Raw genomic sequence first — 15,514 nt, 5'->3', positions numbered from 1 at the left:
ATGAAGACTTAAAGGAGAGGGAGGGAAAAGAAACATTTATGGACTTTACATTCATGTGAAATATATACATTGCAGCATGATGGAGAAGGAGAGGAAGAGAAGCCTGGATAGGTTTGCATGAGACCTTTTGTTAGGATGTCCTGAGGTCTGCTATTGACAGCTCATCCCACAAGGATGAAAAGGGGGGGGGGGGGGGGGGGGGATGAAAAACTAGTCAAACATGATGTTTCCATTTGATCTTATCAAAAGCTCAGCATAGAAATTAATTTTCATTTAGCAGAAAGTTCCAATTGTGCTCATTTCATTACTTAAACTGTTTTTATTTCGCATCAATTTGTGATTGAATCCAAAAGTCTTAAACAGTGGGAGGTTTTTTCAGGTGACTGTGGCTCCGTCTTGAGGCTGTACACTTGACGAGCTGCGTTTTTAAATCTCGTGCTCCTTTTGTTGTCTTTTAGCCAAACTGGAAGAAAAAATTTCCAGGTCCAGAATCTTGGGGGGGAGTCATAAAAAACAAAACAAACAAAGTTAGTTTAAAGTGTGCAGTTAAATGTTGAGAACATATAAAATGGAGGATTGGGGCCACAAAAAAATAAAAATAAAATAATAAAAAATAAAAATATATATCAAAAAAATAGAATGAACTTTAAAAAAAATAAAATAATTTGATTCTTATAATTTGATTACTAAATGTAAAAAATAAAAAAATAAAATAAAATCGTACCTCCACTGGGATCGAAACTAAACCCACCACCGTGGCCACCGAAGAAAGCCCTGAAGATGTTGTTTGCGTCGACATCTAAACAGAAAAACATTTTTAAAAAGTACATTATTATATTTAAACTGGGCTGAAAGAAATGGAAACGTCATAAAAATCAAAGAAAATATGACTTGTAGTGCCACCTAGTGGCTAACTTTCACAAGAATACCAGTTCAAATCCACTAAACGAACACAGTGATCATGTACCTCCGCCGTCAAAGGCGCCGTCGTCACCGAGGTCGTGCCCGTTGTCATATCGGGTCTTCTTTTTGGGGTCGGACAGTACAGTGAAAGCCTCGCCTACTTCCTTGAATTTCTTCTCCTCTTCCTTTTGCACCTCGGGGGTGGCCGCACTGTGGCGATCTGCCGCATGAGGATTGAAGGGAGCAATTTCAACAATGAGCATTGAAATTGGGTTTATCGAGGGATACGTTTCCGGTACCTGGGTGGTGCATCAGTGCGCGTTTACGGTAGGCTTTTTTGATCTCGTCGTCTGTTGCGTTTTTGCCAACTCCCAGCACCTTGTAGTAATCTTTCCTCTTGCTCTTCTTCAGCTCCAACTTGGCCGTCTTCAGAAGGTGTTTGTGGTCTGGACGAGGACGTGCGGTTTTAAGTAACCGGCCCCGCCGGTCAATCGGACGCACAACGGCTTACCTGACGTTTTTTCAGTCTGGTACACTTTCTCATAGTCTCGGACAGCGTCTTCGTACTGCTCGATGTCCATGAAACTAAAGCCAGGTGAAGAGCATGGTAGAAAACCGACAATGCACACATGAATGCAACACGCTTCTTGCATTGCCCGTAAAAAGACAACATTTTCTGCCTTTTTTTGATGTTGCCGTCTCACACCTGACAATTTTTTTCTCTGTCATATTGTTATGAAGGTAAAGCCACCTTTTTAAGGGGGCGATAAAATAAAATAAAAGTACAGTACAATAATTAAGTATAATATTTTGGTAGGAGAAGTTGGGATGTCAGGAAAATTGTTTTATTTATGTCAGAAGCCCGTTTACAACAGTGGATTTTTTCCCCTGATTTTTATGTGGCACAATCTGGCTGTTTCGGAAAAGTAAAAACTAAATTAAATTAATTTAAAATTAAATAAGACTTCACATAATCATTTAGCATTGCTTGCTCGATGATAGCTTCTTTTTTTTTAACCTGTCAGAAAAGGTATTCTCAAACTAAACTAAACTAAAATAAAACAAATCTATTAGTGGAGGAAATGGGCTTCAGATGTGGAAGAAACCCCCCCGAAAACATTTATTTATTTTTTACTGGCGGGAGAACGCTTTCACACGTCTGCCATTCTGTTGCATGATGATGATAATAATGATAATGATAATGATAATGATAATAATAATAATAATAATAAACAGTCACTGCCCACAATCAAGTATTTTATATGACACTAGAATCTATGCAGATGCTACCTAATTATTTAATTGTGGTATACTGCATGCTACATCCTAACTTTTCAGGAGTCTGTGCAAAATGAGGATAAATATCAGGTCTTGTTAAGGCAAATTTAGGAGACCTCTGCTGAAAAGAGTTAACTATCCTACGTACCACTGCGCTCTTCTCAAGTACGCCTTGATGTAAGTGTCGTCTAGTTTGATAGCACTGGTGCAGTCTTCAATGGCCTGATTGGGTTTATTCATCTATGGTAGAGCGGGAAGGAAATTAGGACAACAATAATCATAAATAATAAATAAATACAGTTGTGAGTTAAATTTGCCAAATGTGGGACTAACAAAGGTTCTCTTACCTTGGCTCCTGCTGCGGCTCTGTTGCAGTAGAGTTTGGCATTGGTCTTGATGTTGTTGGGGTCTATCCTGAGGGCTTCGCTATACAGCTGATACGCGGCTTGGTAGCTGTTGTTCTTAAACGTCAGATTTCCTTCCTCCTTCTTGGCTTTTAAGGCTTTGGCATTCTGAAAGTCAGTTTTGTTTTAAATCTGCTGTCAGAATATTAAACGTGAGAACGACAAAAAAAGAAAAAAAAAAAAAAGAAAAAAAAAACCCACTCTGCAGGCAAGCCTGGCCTTTTCGTGGTCCGGCGCCATGCGAAGCGCCTGCACGAAGAACTGCACGGCCTTATCGATGCAGTCCTCGTAATAAAGACACAATCCTCGGACGTAAAGCGCGTCGGCGTTTGTGGCGTCCATTCTCAAGATATCACTGCGGAAAAGGAAAAACGCAAAGTCACGCAATCGTATTAAACGTACGGAATTTCCAAAGATAGAGACACAAGTTATCTACCTGGCGACAGATTGCGCTTCGGGGTAGCGTCCGAGGAGAGCCAAACATTCTGCTTTGAGGATTTTGAAACGATGGCAGGCAGAGGCCAGAGCCAAGGCCCGGTCCATGCAATACACCACCTGCTTCCAGATGACACCAAATTTCCATGATGAAGCAGTTTTAATCAGGATGGCGTTTTACATTGTTAGCATTTAGCTAAGTGGACTTTCCTATGGCATAACTGCATAGCTGTAAACATAAATGTGTAATTCTCTTTTTTTTGTTTTATGCTTATGTTAAACAAGTCATGAGTCAAGCCATACAATTTTGCTCAGTCAGCAGTTATGTGTCGCGTTCAAAGTTTACACTGGAGTAAAAATGACCTTTCTGAAGTCTCGCTTTTCAAAGCCAAAATCCGCCAGTCGCTCAAACTCCAGCAGAGTTTCTGCATTCTTGTTCTGGAATGAGAGATGGAAATTCTATGGACCATGCTGTACAAATGCACATAGGGTGATTTAAAAGAAAAAAAAAAAGTAGAAGTGGTCACACCTCTTGCTGCGCCTCTCTGTTGCTGGGCTCCAGATCCAGAACCTTTTGGAAGCAGCGTGCGGCGGCCATGGCGTTCCCCAGAGACAGGTGGCACTTGCCCTCGCGCAAGTGACCCTTACGGGAGGAAATAAACGAGGCCGGCTCGTAAAACGACTCACACGCTTGGGAGATTTGTTAAACCTACCTTCATGAAGCAGTCGTCCAACCGCACGGCCTGCTGGGAATCTTCCAAGGCTTCCCGGAAGCGGCAGAGCATCATGAGGGTGGCGGCCCTGTTGCCGTAATAGCTGGCATTTTTGGGACACGCATCTTACCCATGCGACAGCAGCACACAATTAGAGAGACAACCTGATGCATACTAGTCAAATATTTTGGGGCATGTTTGCATTCAATAACATGAGAAAGTGTCTCTAAATTCTTGATGGGAAAATAAGGTCACCATACCAATCGCCTTGGTGTAGTAATTGAAGGCCTCTGAGTAGTCCTTCCTGCTGTAGAACGCATTGCCCTGCTCTTTGAAGCCTTCGGCCTGACTGAAAAGCAGAAGCAGAAGCACAAAGTCAAGGAGGAGGTCAGAACAGTTCCATAACACACAAGCATATTGATCACAAATTCAAGAGCGGTCAATGACTGCTCTCTAAAGTTAGAGAGGGGCTGACACTCACTTCCTGTAATCCTGTCACACGAGTCAAGTGTTAAAGTGGCAACAATGTGGACTGATACCGCGCAGGAACGACCTGCTCTCTGCTGCTCCCTGATATATCACATTACAGTGCACCCACACTCATTCGGGAATTAACCTACTCCAAAAATGTTCTATAGAACCCAAATAGAACTATTCTGGACAGAGGTCTGCAGCTCAGTTTTTTTTTTTTTTTTTTTCCCTAAGCCAGTTCATAAATAACACATGGTTGTCTTTTATTCAGGCACTTGTCATAAACACGTCTCTGGTAAATTCTGAAACTTTGCCTTACGAAAGTAGGCTAGCTCAATGCTACCACACAAAGCAAAAGACAATAGACGAGCTAACCAAACTAGAACCACCGTCACTGTAGTTACTACGACTTGGGCCGAACGACATTGACTTTCCAGAGCAGGTGCAGGGAAAAAACAAATCCACATTTATTTAAAAAAATATATATAATGCACAACATTTAATGGTTTTACAATACTGTGTCCTATAGCATTTACATTTACACCAAGGGGAAAAAACAGCAATGGTTGAACGTCATTATCGTTGTGTTATGTGTTAATATAGTGAAAAAAGAAAAAAGAAGGGGGTTAAATATTTAAAACAAAAAAATATTCTACTAAATTATGTTAACAGAATAGTTTTATGAAGAGTATGGCTATTTTTATTAATAAAACAATTTGGGAGTGTGATATGGAGGGCTGGAACAGGTAGGGTTCATCTTAGATCAGGATTTGTGGGGTACATAATTTGGGCATTTTTCCTAACAGGATTTTTGTGTAGGCTTTTCATGCTGTTGAACTAGTTATTGAATAAAGATTCAAAATAAGCTGCTTTTGTCGTACCGTTAATACTTGCTAACCGTTCATTTCGTTCTAAAACGTTGATATCAACGTACTGAAGTGAAATACAGTACAGCTACTATCCAACATAAATTAATCTGTCCGTGAATAAAAATTCAACGCGTTGAACACTCGGGGAAAGCTAGCTACGTTAGCTTCGAAGATAGCACTGTTTTGCCGGAAACTCGTCGAACGAGCTAATCTTTCTCACTGGGATTATTCTCAACACTGTAATATATCTTTTCTAAAGCGCAGTTAAAGCCAAATAATTTCCAACCTTACCGTTCCAGGTCGCCCACATTGTGAAGCTGAGGTTCGGCATCCACCGGCACGTCGATGTCAACAGCGGCCATTTTTTTTTCTAGAAAGGACGACCAGGACGTGACGTCATTTCCGAGTGACAAGACGGTTGTTTTTTTTTAGCTTCTTTTTTTTAGGTCATGAAAATGTGGGCCACGGTAGATGGGTCGGTATTAAAAAGAAACAAAACCTTGTTGTTTGTTTGCTAAATATACAAAATGTAACACTAAATATTTACATATCAATTGGGTCATTACAAAGGAGGAAAATTTAGGCATAAACACAATTTATTTGGATTTAATCACCACCATTAATCCTGTACACTTTGCCATAGGTACATTTTGCTGATTGGTGCAATGCAAGTTACCTGTTTAATATTCAGACACATGAAAAACATATTTAAAAATATTAAATACTGACTGAATACTTCACACTTAAATACCTTAGTATAGTAGTTACTTTTCATTTTCATAACTTCCACTTTACTGTTACTCTAATTACCGCTGCTTATGTTAGAACTAGGTTAGTTGCTTTGCTGAGTGATTAAGAACAACCTCAATTATTTAATAATAATAATTTAAAAAAAAAACTTGTATTAATGTTTTTCCCTGGTTAGAGCAATTAGCTTAACGTTATTTCTGCTGAGTCACGTTGCTCACTTTTTTCTCTTCCTCTAGATAGCTATAAATCCTTTAGTAAAAGAGTTGTGTGTGTTAACCAATGACTACTATTTAAAAATTGTCAACAATAAAACAAAATGTTCAACCGATTACAAGCAAGACATATAAGCAAAAACCTACTAAAGTAAAGCATCTGATATAAACGTATTTTATCTGTTATATTTGATGTGTGAGTTTTGTTATCATGAGAGAAGAAAAAGAGAGGAAAAAAACATTTTGGGGGATATTTTAAATATTAAGGAATTATTTTCATTGCAGCTGCAGTGACATTTAGTTTTAGACAGAAGACAATTTTCACACTTCTAGATTGTGTGCATTAATTATTTGAAATTCCCCACCTCACTCCCAATGAGGACAAGCAATATAGAAAATGTATGCATGGTTTTGCATATCATTCAACCCTGCACTATTTTATCAACATCAGAGGTGGCGAACAATTTTACTGTCTATTAAGTGGCCATTTTAGAAAGTCCTCCCTTACATACTGTATTAAATTCATAAAAACAAGCCCAAGATGTCAAACAAGTGTTTAATGTGAACCATTATGAACATTTGTAGGTCAAACGTTTTATTGAACAGTTTCTATGAGGTTTTAGAATTCCATGGCTGATCTGAGCAAATGTTTTCCAAAATACAGTACACGTGCCCACACCTACTGTTAACTTACAGTGTATGAAATAATAATAATAGATTTTAAATTACTGATTGTTTCAATGCAGGAGAAATAAACACAACCACAACTACATACAAATGAATACATTACACACACTTGAACACATTTATCACATTGTAGCCTACATTATTGCACTTGATGAACAGTTACGCCTGGACGAAAAAAAGCTATAAAAAATATTTTACCGACAGATAATGACTCATGAAATTGGATTTTTCTCAGCTTGCGTCTTCACAAAAAGCATCGCAAAGTACATAAAAGTAAAGTATTTGAAGAATTTTGAAAAAAAAAAAAAAAAAAAAAGTTCCCCACTCCTGCTTTAATGGCTTATGTCAAATATAGTTTCCACTGTTATTAAATGAAATAAAAAAGCATTCACCTAGTATGGTGAAAGTTCTTGGCTTTGTTTTATGGCACAAGTCAGAGAAAGACAGAGACAAATGAACAGCGTTCATAATGTATTTGATGATGACGACCATACAATGCAAAGTGACTCCGCTTTTTTTTTTTTTTTTTGCTTTGTGCTCAGTAACCATGATATATACATAGAAACTAATCCAGGAATGACACAGTTTTCCCAGAGTACAACTAGAAAGCTCTCAAATTTGGCAACAGAAGTTTAACATGTGCACACTCTTGTGTAATGGCAGATTGTTCTCATAAATAAAACAAAATCTATTCACTATTATGGCTTCCAGTAGGGTTCAGACCCCAGGGAGCATGCACTCAACAGTGCGCATGATGTGTCGGTTTGTCCTCAATGTCAATAAGGAGAGAAAATAATGGGCGGGTGCGTGGGCCTGAGGGGTCCCGGGGCAGGCCTGAAGAGGGCGGGGCTTATGAGGGGACTGTGGTAGATGGCCGCGGGACCCTGCGGCAGCCGCAGCGCCAGCGGTGAGGATGCCAAAGTGCACAGGGCGGCTGGATTGAGGGCGCTGGTCAGGAACCCCGCCGGCAGGGCCTTGCACAGCTGCTTCTGCAAGGCCAGTTTCGTCTGCAACACAAGGGACGGCTTTCAAAAACGGACAGCAGGGGGCATCGTTTGTTCTCATTATCAGTGTTCTCATTTTCGTTTTAGTCATTGGCGAAATTGTCAGTCAATTTTAGTTATCGTCATTGTCTCAATGAATGTTTTCTATTTTAGTTTTTGTTTAATTTTTGTGATGAAAAATATGAAAAAAATTTATCACTGGTTCTATGACTACTTCTGTAACTCAAAACAAAAGCATCTCAAAATCATTGTTCCTTATTGAAATGAATGGAAAACTCACAAGTTTGCGTGTGTGTGTGCTTATACAATTCTTACCGCTAACGCAGTGCTGGGCTGCAGTTTATGATAGGGTGTGAATTTGGCCTTCACCTTCACTGGCTTCCCGGCCAAATGCTCTTTATGTCTCCTGCTGTTCATGTGCTGTTAAACACATATTGATGACATTATAAAAAGTTGGATGATTTATGATGGGTTGAAAATGACATTTTGGGATTTCTGGTGAAATTCCCGGAGGAAGTTAAAATGCATTATAACCTCTATCCTCTACAGGTGAACTTAATTTTGAATGCACGCCCAACTTCAATTATTTTTTTTTCCCAATTAAAAAACATTATTTCATTATTAAAAAAAAAAAAGAAATGAAAGGGGACATAAAGAAGTAAAACTTGTGGTATCTGCCCCTGATCAGAAAACAAAACAAAACAAAAAACAACAACAATAATATTAATAATAATACTAATAATAATAATAATACTAATAATAATAATAATAATCAACACAAAATAAACAACATTAAGCAGTCAAGTTGCCGTTTTGGTAACAAACAAAATGATGCAAGAGCATTGCCTTGCGCCTGACATGGATTAGTGTGGTCTCTGTATCCACATCCAGACACGACACGAATAGTAATATAATGAAACAATAACAAAGCATTCTTGTAAAAGTAAAAGTATTTGGTCCAAAATTCTCCGTGCCGTCTACCTGTTTGAGCTGCTTTTCCGAGTTGACGGCCACCTGGCACAGCTGACAGTGAAAACGCTGGCCGGTGACGCCCGCCGCCGCGGTCGCTGCCGCCCCGGTCTTTTTGGCGCCCATCCTCTGCTTAATAATTCGGCGGGGGCGTCTCGGCGAGGACGTCGTCTTGGCCCTGCGGTGCGACTGGCTGCTGTTGGGGCTGTGGAGCATCTGCTTGTGTTTAGAGCCTGGTGGAGCAAGGAGACGAGGGCACGCGGGATCACAATCATGGACTCAAGTAGGAAATGACCCCATATCGCATAATTGATCCAAAAAATGTTCAATACGCACCGCTGCAGTGAGATTCAAGTTGGGAGCTGGAGTTGACCGTCACTTTACATGTGGGACAGTGGAGCTGCTTTTTGTTGGCCTCCTTGTCGTCCGCCTTCACCTCATCGTCTTCTTGTTCCTCGACAGCAGGGGTCACCTGGGGGTCGAGCTGTGCTGCCGAAGCGGGAGGTGTTTCGCAGCCTTCCGTAGACGTCTCCTCTTCTGTTAAATGCGGACGCGGAGGGCTGTGAGGGAATTGCTGGGACGGCTCAGGAGAGTGGTTTGTAGTGGTGTCTTTCGTGGAGGGTGCGGGGGCCAGGGAGCTCCCGTGGCATTTTTCCACTTGTGGCGATGTGCTTGAATCTGAACACACAAGCATCACAAATATGAGTGACTATCCACTATTGGTGCATTTGACACGATAAAACCCAAACTGACTGATGTGACTGACGTCCATCAGTTATATTTGTACCAGATCTGATTCTTGATTTGTGTATTTTCAGCCCATCAATCATCCCTGCCGTCGCCGTCGTTCGTTCACCTCGTTCGGCCAACGGCACATCGATCTAGCGCCATGGCAACCGCTGGAACTTATCATTAGGTGGACGTTAGGAAATGGATGACAGTATTTAAAAAAAAAAAAAAATTGAGAAATTTGTAGTCATGCAGAATCAAGAAAAACTGATCTAAGAAATGCTGTACTGACTGCACTACAAGAATATATTGATTAAATATTAATTATACACTAAAAAGAGAATTGTTGGACCAATTTAAGATTACAAATTGAATTGTTGACCAAGTTAAAGAAAAATTGCTTCAATTGTAACACACGATTGAATTAAGTTAATCCAAAATATATAATTATGACTAAATAAACTTAATATAATAATTTTGGATTACCTTTGGATTAGCTTAATTCAAGTGAATACATTAAGTTGAATGAACTCATAATTAATTAAACTTAATATATTCACTTTGGAATTCAGTCGTGTGTTACCAATTGAAGCTGGGTTTTTTTAAGTTAGTCAACAATTTAATTTGTAATCTTAAATTGGCACAACAATTCTCGTTTTAGAGTGTGAAGGAGAAAACTTAGTTTTATGTTTTTATCCATTTACTTTATATTCAATGGTTTTTATGTTTACTTATTAAATTGTTTTCACAATAAAATGTGTCCCCGCTATTGCATTTTTGGAATATGAATTAAAAATCAAAATCCACCTGTTTTTATCAATCTTAGGGGGCGGCCATTTTGTCACTTGCTGTCAACTGTAAACGACATCACAGTTGCTCAGGTAACGACCAATCACGGCTCACCTTTTTTTCTGAGTTTGGTCATGTGACATTTGCAAGCTGAGCCACGATTGGTCATTTACCTGAGGAACAACTGTGATGTCATTTTCAGTGGACAGCAAGTGGCAAAATGGCCGCCCCATGAGATGGATCAAAACGGGTGGATTTTGCTGCTTAATTCATATTCCACAAACATAATAATCATTAACATATAACATAGAAAGTGTTTTTGGTTGACTTCCCATTTAAATGTCAATTTAATACAAATGCATTTTTTTTTAAATCATTATTATTATTTTCACTTGTTTAATTCATTCAATTCAGCTGTTTACATGGCACATGAGCAGACAAAATGTGCATTTAATTGACATATTATTAAATTATTATTAAAAAAAAATGTCTACTGATATTTGTTTTTCTATTTTCAATATAATTATTTCCAAAATGTGTCAGGGTTTACACGTCCATTCAAAAGGAGGTGCGCCAATTCTGAAAAGTACAAACCACATCGCTTTTCAGGTGCTATTTGCCTGCTCTAATGCCTCTTTGCGGGACGTCTGTGCTTGATGGGAGTAATTAGCTGTGCGACAGAGGCTATGATTGCAGGGCAGGTAATAACTGCTAATCAGTCAGCAGTGGCAGCTACAAGACTGAGCATCTTATAGTCGACTACCTCAATTACTACTCATCACCTAGAGGAGGGAGTGGTGGGGGGTGTTTTTGAAAATATGGATATTAGTTTGTGCACAATGTGCAGGTGTACTTATAATGCAGTTCATCTTTCATCCCCCACCGCCTATATTTTTAATACCTGTTCTGTCGTTTGAATTCAATTCTGTTTGTGTTCCTCCCGTCGTCCCTTTTTCCTTCTCCGCTGCGGGCGGGTTGTGCTTGTTCTTCTGCCGGTTCCTCTGGTTCTCAATGGCTTTCAGCTTGCGAGTGTGTTTGTGGCCCTTGTAGTGGGCCTCGGCCTGGTTCTGGTCATGACACACATGCAAAAAGGATGTACTTAGACGTACTTTAGTACAGTAACAAAATATTACTGTACAAGAGCAGAATAAGCGTATAACTGGGGCGATTTAATTAGTGAGGGGCAGCATGAAATCATTTAAGTGTAATCGCTCCATCTGCTCCATCTCTTCGGCTTTGCGCATGCAAGCGCGGAGCTGAGAGACAAATGATAACTGTCGACGTTTGACTGCGAAGAAGCCCCAGATCGTCAACGTCCCGGCAAATGAGAGCCCCGTTCGGAGTCGTGGCATCTCATGACCATCGTCCTGAGCTCATTTGCTCAACTCTCCGCTGATTCAGTGTGACATAAATTGCCCCCACGTCTGTGAACACTCACATGACCTCTGAGCTCACCCCTGCGAAAGCATGCAGATTCCGCACGGGCTGGAGAGAGGGCGCAAGAATCTGTTTGCAGCACATGCGAGAGAATTGAAACACACGGGGGTTAAATGCTGGACAACTAGCGCATGTTGAATGTCCATCCTCGAGCCATTTAGCCATAGCGTTATGGAGTCAGACTGTGTGGCATGTTAATTTTGTATGGCTACTAGGGCTGGGTGATAAGACCTAAAAGAAATAATAATAAAAATTATTTTCCCCACAAAAAATACAATTTTACTTGGTTTATTTTTTTCTTTTTTAGAAAATGCCACTAACAAAGCGCAACATATCTATGAGTAAAAGACATATTTACAAAATGTCGTTCGGCATGATAGGAACTCAACTAATGTCAAATAATGTTTCATATGATCCACTTCGTGTTTGCCTTTCACCAGGCTCCTTTCTTGTCATACACAGAACAATATGAAAACAATTTTGCTCATTTTTTGCAAAGAGGTCAGAAAACATGCTAAATTTAGCTAAATCAGCACTCAGCTTTTGTAAATGATTTCATTTCTGTTTGAAGCCATGTTGTTAGTGTCCCGGCGCGAGCCAGTGAGGAACATGATATATGGCTGCAGGGAAGGAAGAAAAAAAAAAATCGGGTAGGAGTCAATAACCACCCAGCCCTATACACTCTAATAAGAATCATCTTCAGCTAGCAAGGAGGGGTGTGCCTATTAGCTAGGTGGCACAAAAAAAAGAAAAAGAAAAAATTGACCACCGACTGCAACATTTTGGGAATTTGCAGTCATACTTGAATCTGTGTTTCTGTTCGTAAATGAATTATATATAAATAAATAAATAAATAAATAAATAGAATACTGAACATAAATATACGCACATCGGAAATACACAGACCAATCAGGTGAATTGTAACTTGAATATCTTGAATATCTTGAGCAAGTGGGTGTGCGCAAGGCAGGCAAGTAGTGAGATGCAAGGGAGGAAAGGGAAGTTTAACGTAAACAATATTTTAAACATGAAGAGGTTAGGTTAAAGCTGTTTGGGGGTTATAATCAGTTCAGACTGTTTAATATATATATATATATATATATATATATATATATATATATATATAACAAGAGTGCATCAACTTAACATACTTCTTTCATATTTTGTATATTTACTTGTTTCCAATTTCAGGCACTTAAGAATACCTTGTGAAAATTATTGTACATAAAGTACATTTTCCTGAAGTTAATTGAACTCTAGACCTCTTCATGCTTGTTTGAAAAGACCACGAAAAATAAAGAGGCAGACGAGGAATGAGGATGTACTTGCAAAAAAAAGAGTGGCCTTTATTCCACTAGCTAACAATATAAATGCAAATATGTACAAAAAAAATGAACTGTATAAGGAAAGGTAGCTAAATTAATGTGAAAAGGAAAGTGCGATAAGGAGAGGCAAGACGAACACGCTGATTGGTTTCCTCTCAGAAGCCAGTAAAATGGAGGAACGATAAGAAAAGGCTGCCTCGAGAATATTTTAGTGTACGGACCATACGGCATGTAAAAATATGAGCAGGGCACTTACAGTGGAGTTGAAGCGCAGGTGACAAATATTACAGGTGATAGTCGTTCTTCTCTTCGGCGGGGCGATTCCGAAGGTGTGGTTGATCACCGCCTTTTGCACCGGATCCATCTGTGGAGACGCATGGATTTTCGGTCCATGATCCAAAAATGATAATCCACGTGGCTACTGAATCTCTCACCGTGTTGAAATGCGGGAATAGGCTGAGTGGCGATGACGTGCTGATCCTGAGGGGCAAGAAGTGCTCCAGGTGGTTGTGCGGCTGGAGGCTTGCTCGGCCCCGCAGTGGCAGGGAACCCAGGAGTGGGTGGACCTGGTTGTGGGACAGCGCACCTGCAAAGAAAAACATCAATAGTCAAACCTTTGACATTTCAGAGCTAAGCTACACAAGATAATAATACCTGGCAACGATTGTATAAAATCAATGAGAAATAGCAGCAAATGACAAGTCATTCCGCATGACTATCTCGTCACACTTCACTGGCCTGAACACTATTAGGCTTGCTCATATTTTACACACACTGTGACCTTTGTCTAAACCAGGGATGGGCAATCTCGGTCCTCGAGGGCCGGTGTCCCTGCAGGTTTTTGAGGCTTCCGTTTTCCAACACAGCTGATATATGATCAGCTCATCAGCAAGCTCTGCATAAGAGGGATAACGATCTCGTTGATTGGAATCAGCTTGTGTTGGAAAACGGAAACCTCAAAAACCTGCAGGGACACCGGCCCTCGAGGACCGAGATTGCCCATCCCTGGTCTAAACCCAAGGCAAACATTAGAGCGCTGACATTTACACGCGGTATGATACAAAGGTGTGAGGGGCCGGGTAAACATTTAAGATATTAGTCATCAATGATGTACAAAATGTAATTATATTCTATTTGAAAGAGAACCCAGGCAAGGATAATAGAGTGCAGTACTTGGAAGTATCTGGCAGAGGCGCTACTGATCTAATTTTAACTAGTTTACTGGTTAAAGTGGCAACATGACAGCTAAGGCATATTAATAGCAACTTTAGCAAACAGGATAACAAATTTGTCATATGGGCTAGTAGAAAATTTAGCATACATGCTAGCAAAAGTAGGACACAGGTGAGGTTTGCTAACAGGCGAGCCAATCCAACATACAAGTTAACCAAGTTAGCACAACGTGACAGCTAAGGCATATTAATAGCAACTTTAGCAAACAGGATAACAAATTTGTCATATGGGCTAGCAGTTAGCACACAGGTAGAAAATGTAGCATACATGCTAGCGACACAGGCGAGGTTTGCTAACAGGCGAGCCAATCCAACATACAAGTTAACCAAGTTAGCCAACGTGACAGCTAAGGCATATTAATAGCAACTTTAGCAAACAGGATAACAAATTTGTCATATGGGCTAGCAGTTAGCACACAGGTAGAAAATTTAGCATACATGCTAGCAAAAGTAGGAAACAGGTGAGGTTTGCTCACAGGCGAGCCAATCCAACATACAAGTTAGCCAAGTTAGCACAGGGTAGCAAAGGCGACTTTTATGATTTAGAGTTCAGGAAGTTCAGTAAGAAAGTTCCACAATCTCATTCAAAATGTGTTAAAAAAAAAAAAAATATCACAAAAATGACTGATGGATTATTTTCCGTGTAGTCATTTATCATCAAATCCCTTGTAAACGGCTAAAGTGCAAGCAATTTTCCTGTTGAAAATGTGAATTTCAAGATATGAAGCAGGTTTATAAACTCAAGAATTAGCATCAGCATGTCAATTAATCTAGTTTAATTCATCAGATTTTGTTTAAGAGTCTTAAAAACCCGAGACAGCTTAAACTATTAATGAACACACATTAATAAGTCTTCAGATATAAGAGTGAAAGAAGCTCAGATGTATCCACTTGCGTTTATCCCCTCGTCAATGTGGGTTGGCGGGGGGTTTGACAATGACTCCCGCTCGAGCACAAATCTGTAATGGATCTCATTAATCTCTTTGGCCACATAACAAAGCAGTGTGAAATGTTTGATTAATGGCATTTTGCACCATCTGCGGTTGTTCGCAACTCTTTTCTACTCAACTCGTTTGACGAGACGGCACAGTGTCCATTAAGTTTCACGATAGCATCATTGCAGCTTGTTTGGAACACTCGTTTAAGACACTTGCACTAGGAATGTACACCACGGGGGTTTTTAAACAGTGCTGTAAATAATAACTTGTTGTCGTACAGCTTCATTAGGAGCTGTTAACTTATAATGAAAAGGTTCAGTGGGATTTAATCAATCATCAAGCAAGGAAGTAAATCACAAGGAAGGGAAT

The 15,514-nt window shown here is 39.8% G+C and overlaps 2 protein-coding genes across 4 annotated transcripts in view; both read right to left on the bottom strand.

Annotated features, from left to right (window-relative positions):
- Positions 1-13: 13 nt before the first annotated feature.
- LOC144004521 (dnaJ homolog subfamily C member 7-like) lies at positions 14-5,472 on the bottom strand. The gene is made up of 14 exons (XM_077501720.1): positions 5,365-5,472; positions 3,994-4,082; positions 3,734-3,858; positions 3,550-3,663; positions 3,384-3,458; positions 3,022-3,140; positions 2,787-2,940; positions 2,529-2,693; positions 2,330-2,421; positions 1,415-1,488; positions 1,203-1,349; positions 968-1,123; positions 725-799; positions 14-492 (listed from the first exon to the last, which is right to left on the bottom strand). The coding sequence occupies exons 1-14, from the start codon at positions 5,433-5,435 to the stop codon at positions 455-457; spliced, it is 1,494 nt and encodes a 497-aa protein (XP_077357846.1). The 5' UTR covers positions 5,436-5,472; the 3' UTR covers positions 14-454.
- Positions 5,473-6,577: 1,105 nt separating this feature from the next.
- Positions 6,578-15,514, bottom strand: part of LOC144005428 (zinc finger protein 385C-like) — a 35,712-nt gene continuing 26,775 nt past the window's right edge. For 2 of the 3 annotated variants that reach the window (XM_077503586.1, XM_077503588.1), the window contains 7 exons: positions 13,410-13,561; positions 13,232-13,339; positions 11,115-11,280; positions 9,032-9,373; positions 8,708-8,928; positions 8,042-8,146; positions 6,578-7,729 (listed from right to left, as the gene is read on the bottom strand). In XM_077503586.1, coding sequence (XP_077359712.1) covers positions 7,499-7,729; positions 8,042-8,146; positions 8,708-8,928; positions 9,032-9,373; positions 11,115-11,280; positions 13,232-13,339; positions 13,410-13,561 — 1,325 coding nt within the window. In that variant the 3' untranslated portion in view covers positions 6,578-7,498. Of the gene's footprint in view, positions 7,730-8,041; positions 8,147-8,707; positions 8,929-9,031; positions 9,374-11,114; positions 11,281-13,231; positions 13,340-13,409; positions 13,562-13,629; positions 13,831-15,514 lie in introns of those variants that run through there. The other variant, XM_077503587.1, reaches the window with a different exon arrangement.

This window comes from Festucalex cinctus, chromosome 17, assembly GCF_051991245.1.
Source record: "Festucalex cinctus isolate MCC-2025b chromosome 17, RoL_Fcin_1.0, whole genome shotgun sequence".
NCBI classification, from domain to species: domain Eukaryota; kingdom Metazoa; phylum Chordata; class Actinopteri; order Syngnathiformes; family Syngnathidae; genus Festucalex; species Festucalex cinctus.
Note: the sequence above shows the minus strand (reverse complement) of the source record. Positions and strands in the feature narration are given on the sequence as shown.

Bases quoted from the DNA above. Each gene is read 5' to 3' on its own strand.
- LOC144004521 (XM_077501720.1), bottom strand. From the start codon at position 5,435: ATGGCCGCTGTTGACATCGACGTGCCGGTGGATGCCGAACCTCAGCTT. The intron at 3,459-3,549 runs GTGTGACCACTT...CTCTCATTCCAG, and splicing joins ACAGAGAGGCGCAGCAAGAG to AACAAGAATGCAGAAACTCT. The intron at 493-724 runs GTACGATTTTAT...CTCCCCCCCAAG, and splicing joins TAGTTTCGATCCCAGTGGAG to ATTCTGGACCTGGAAATTTT.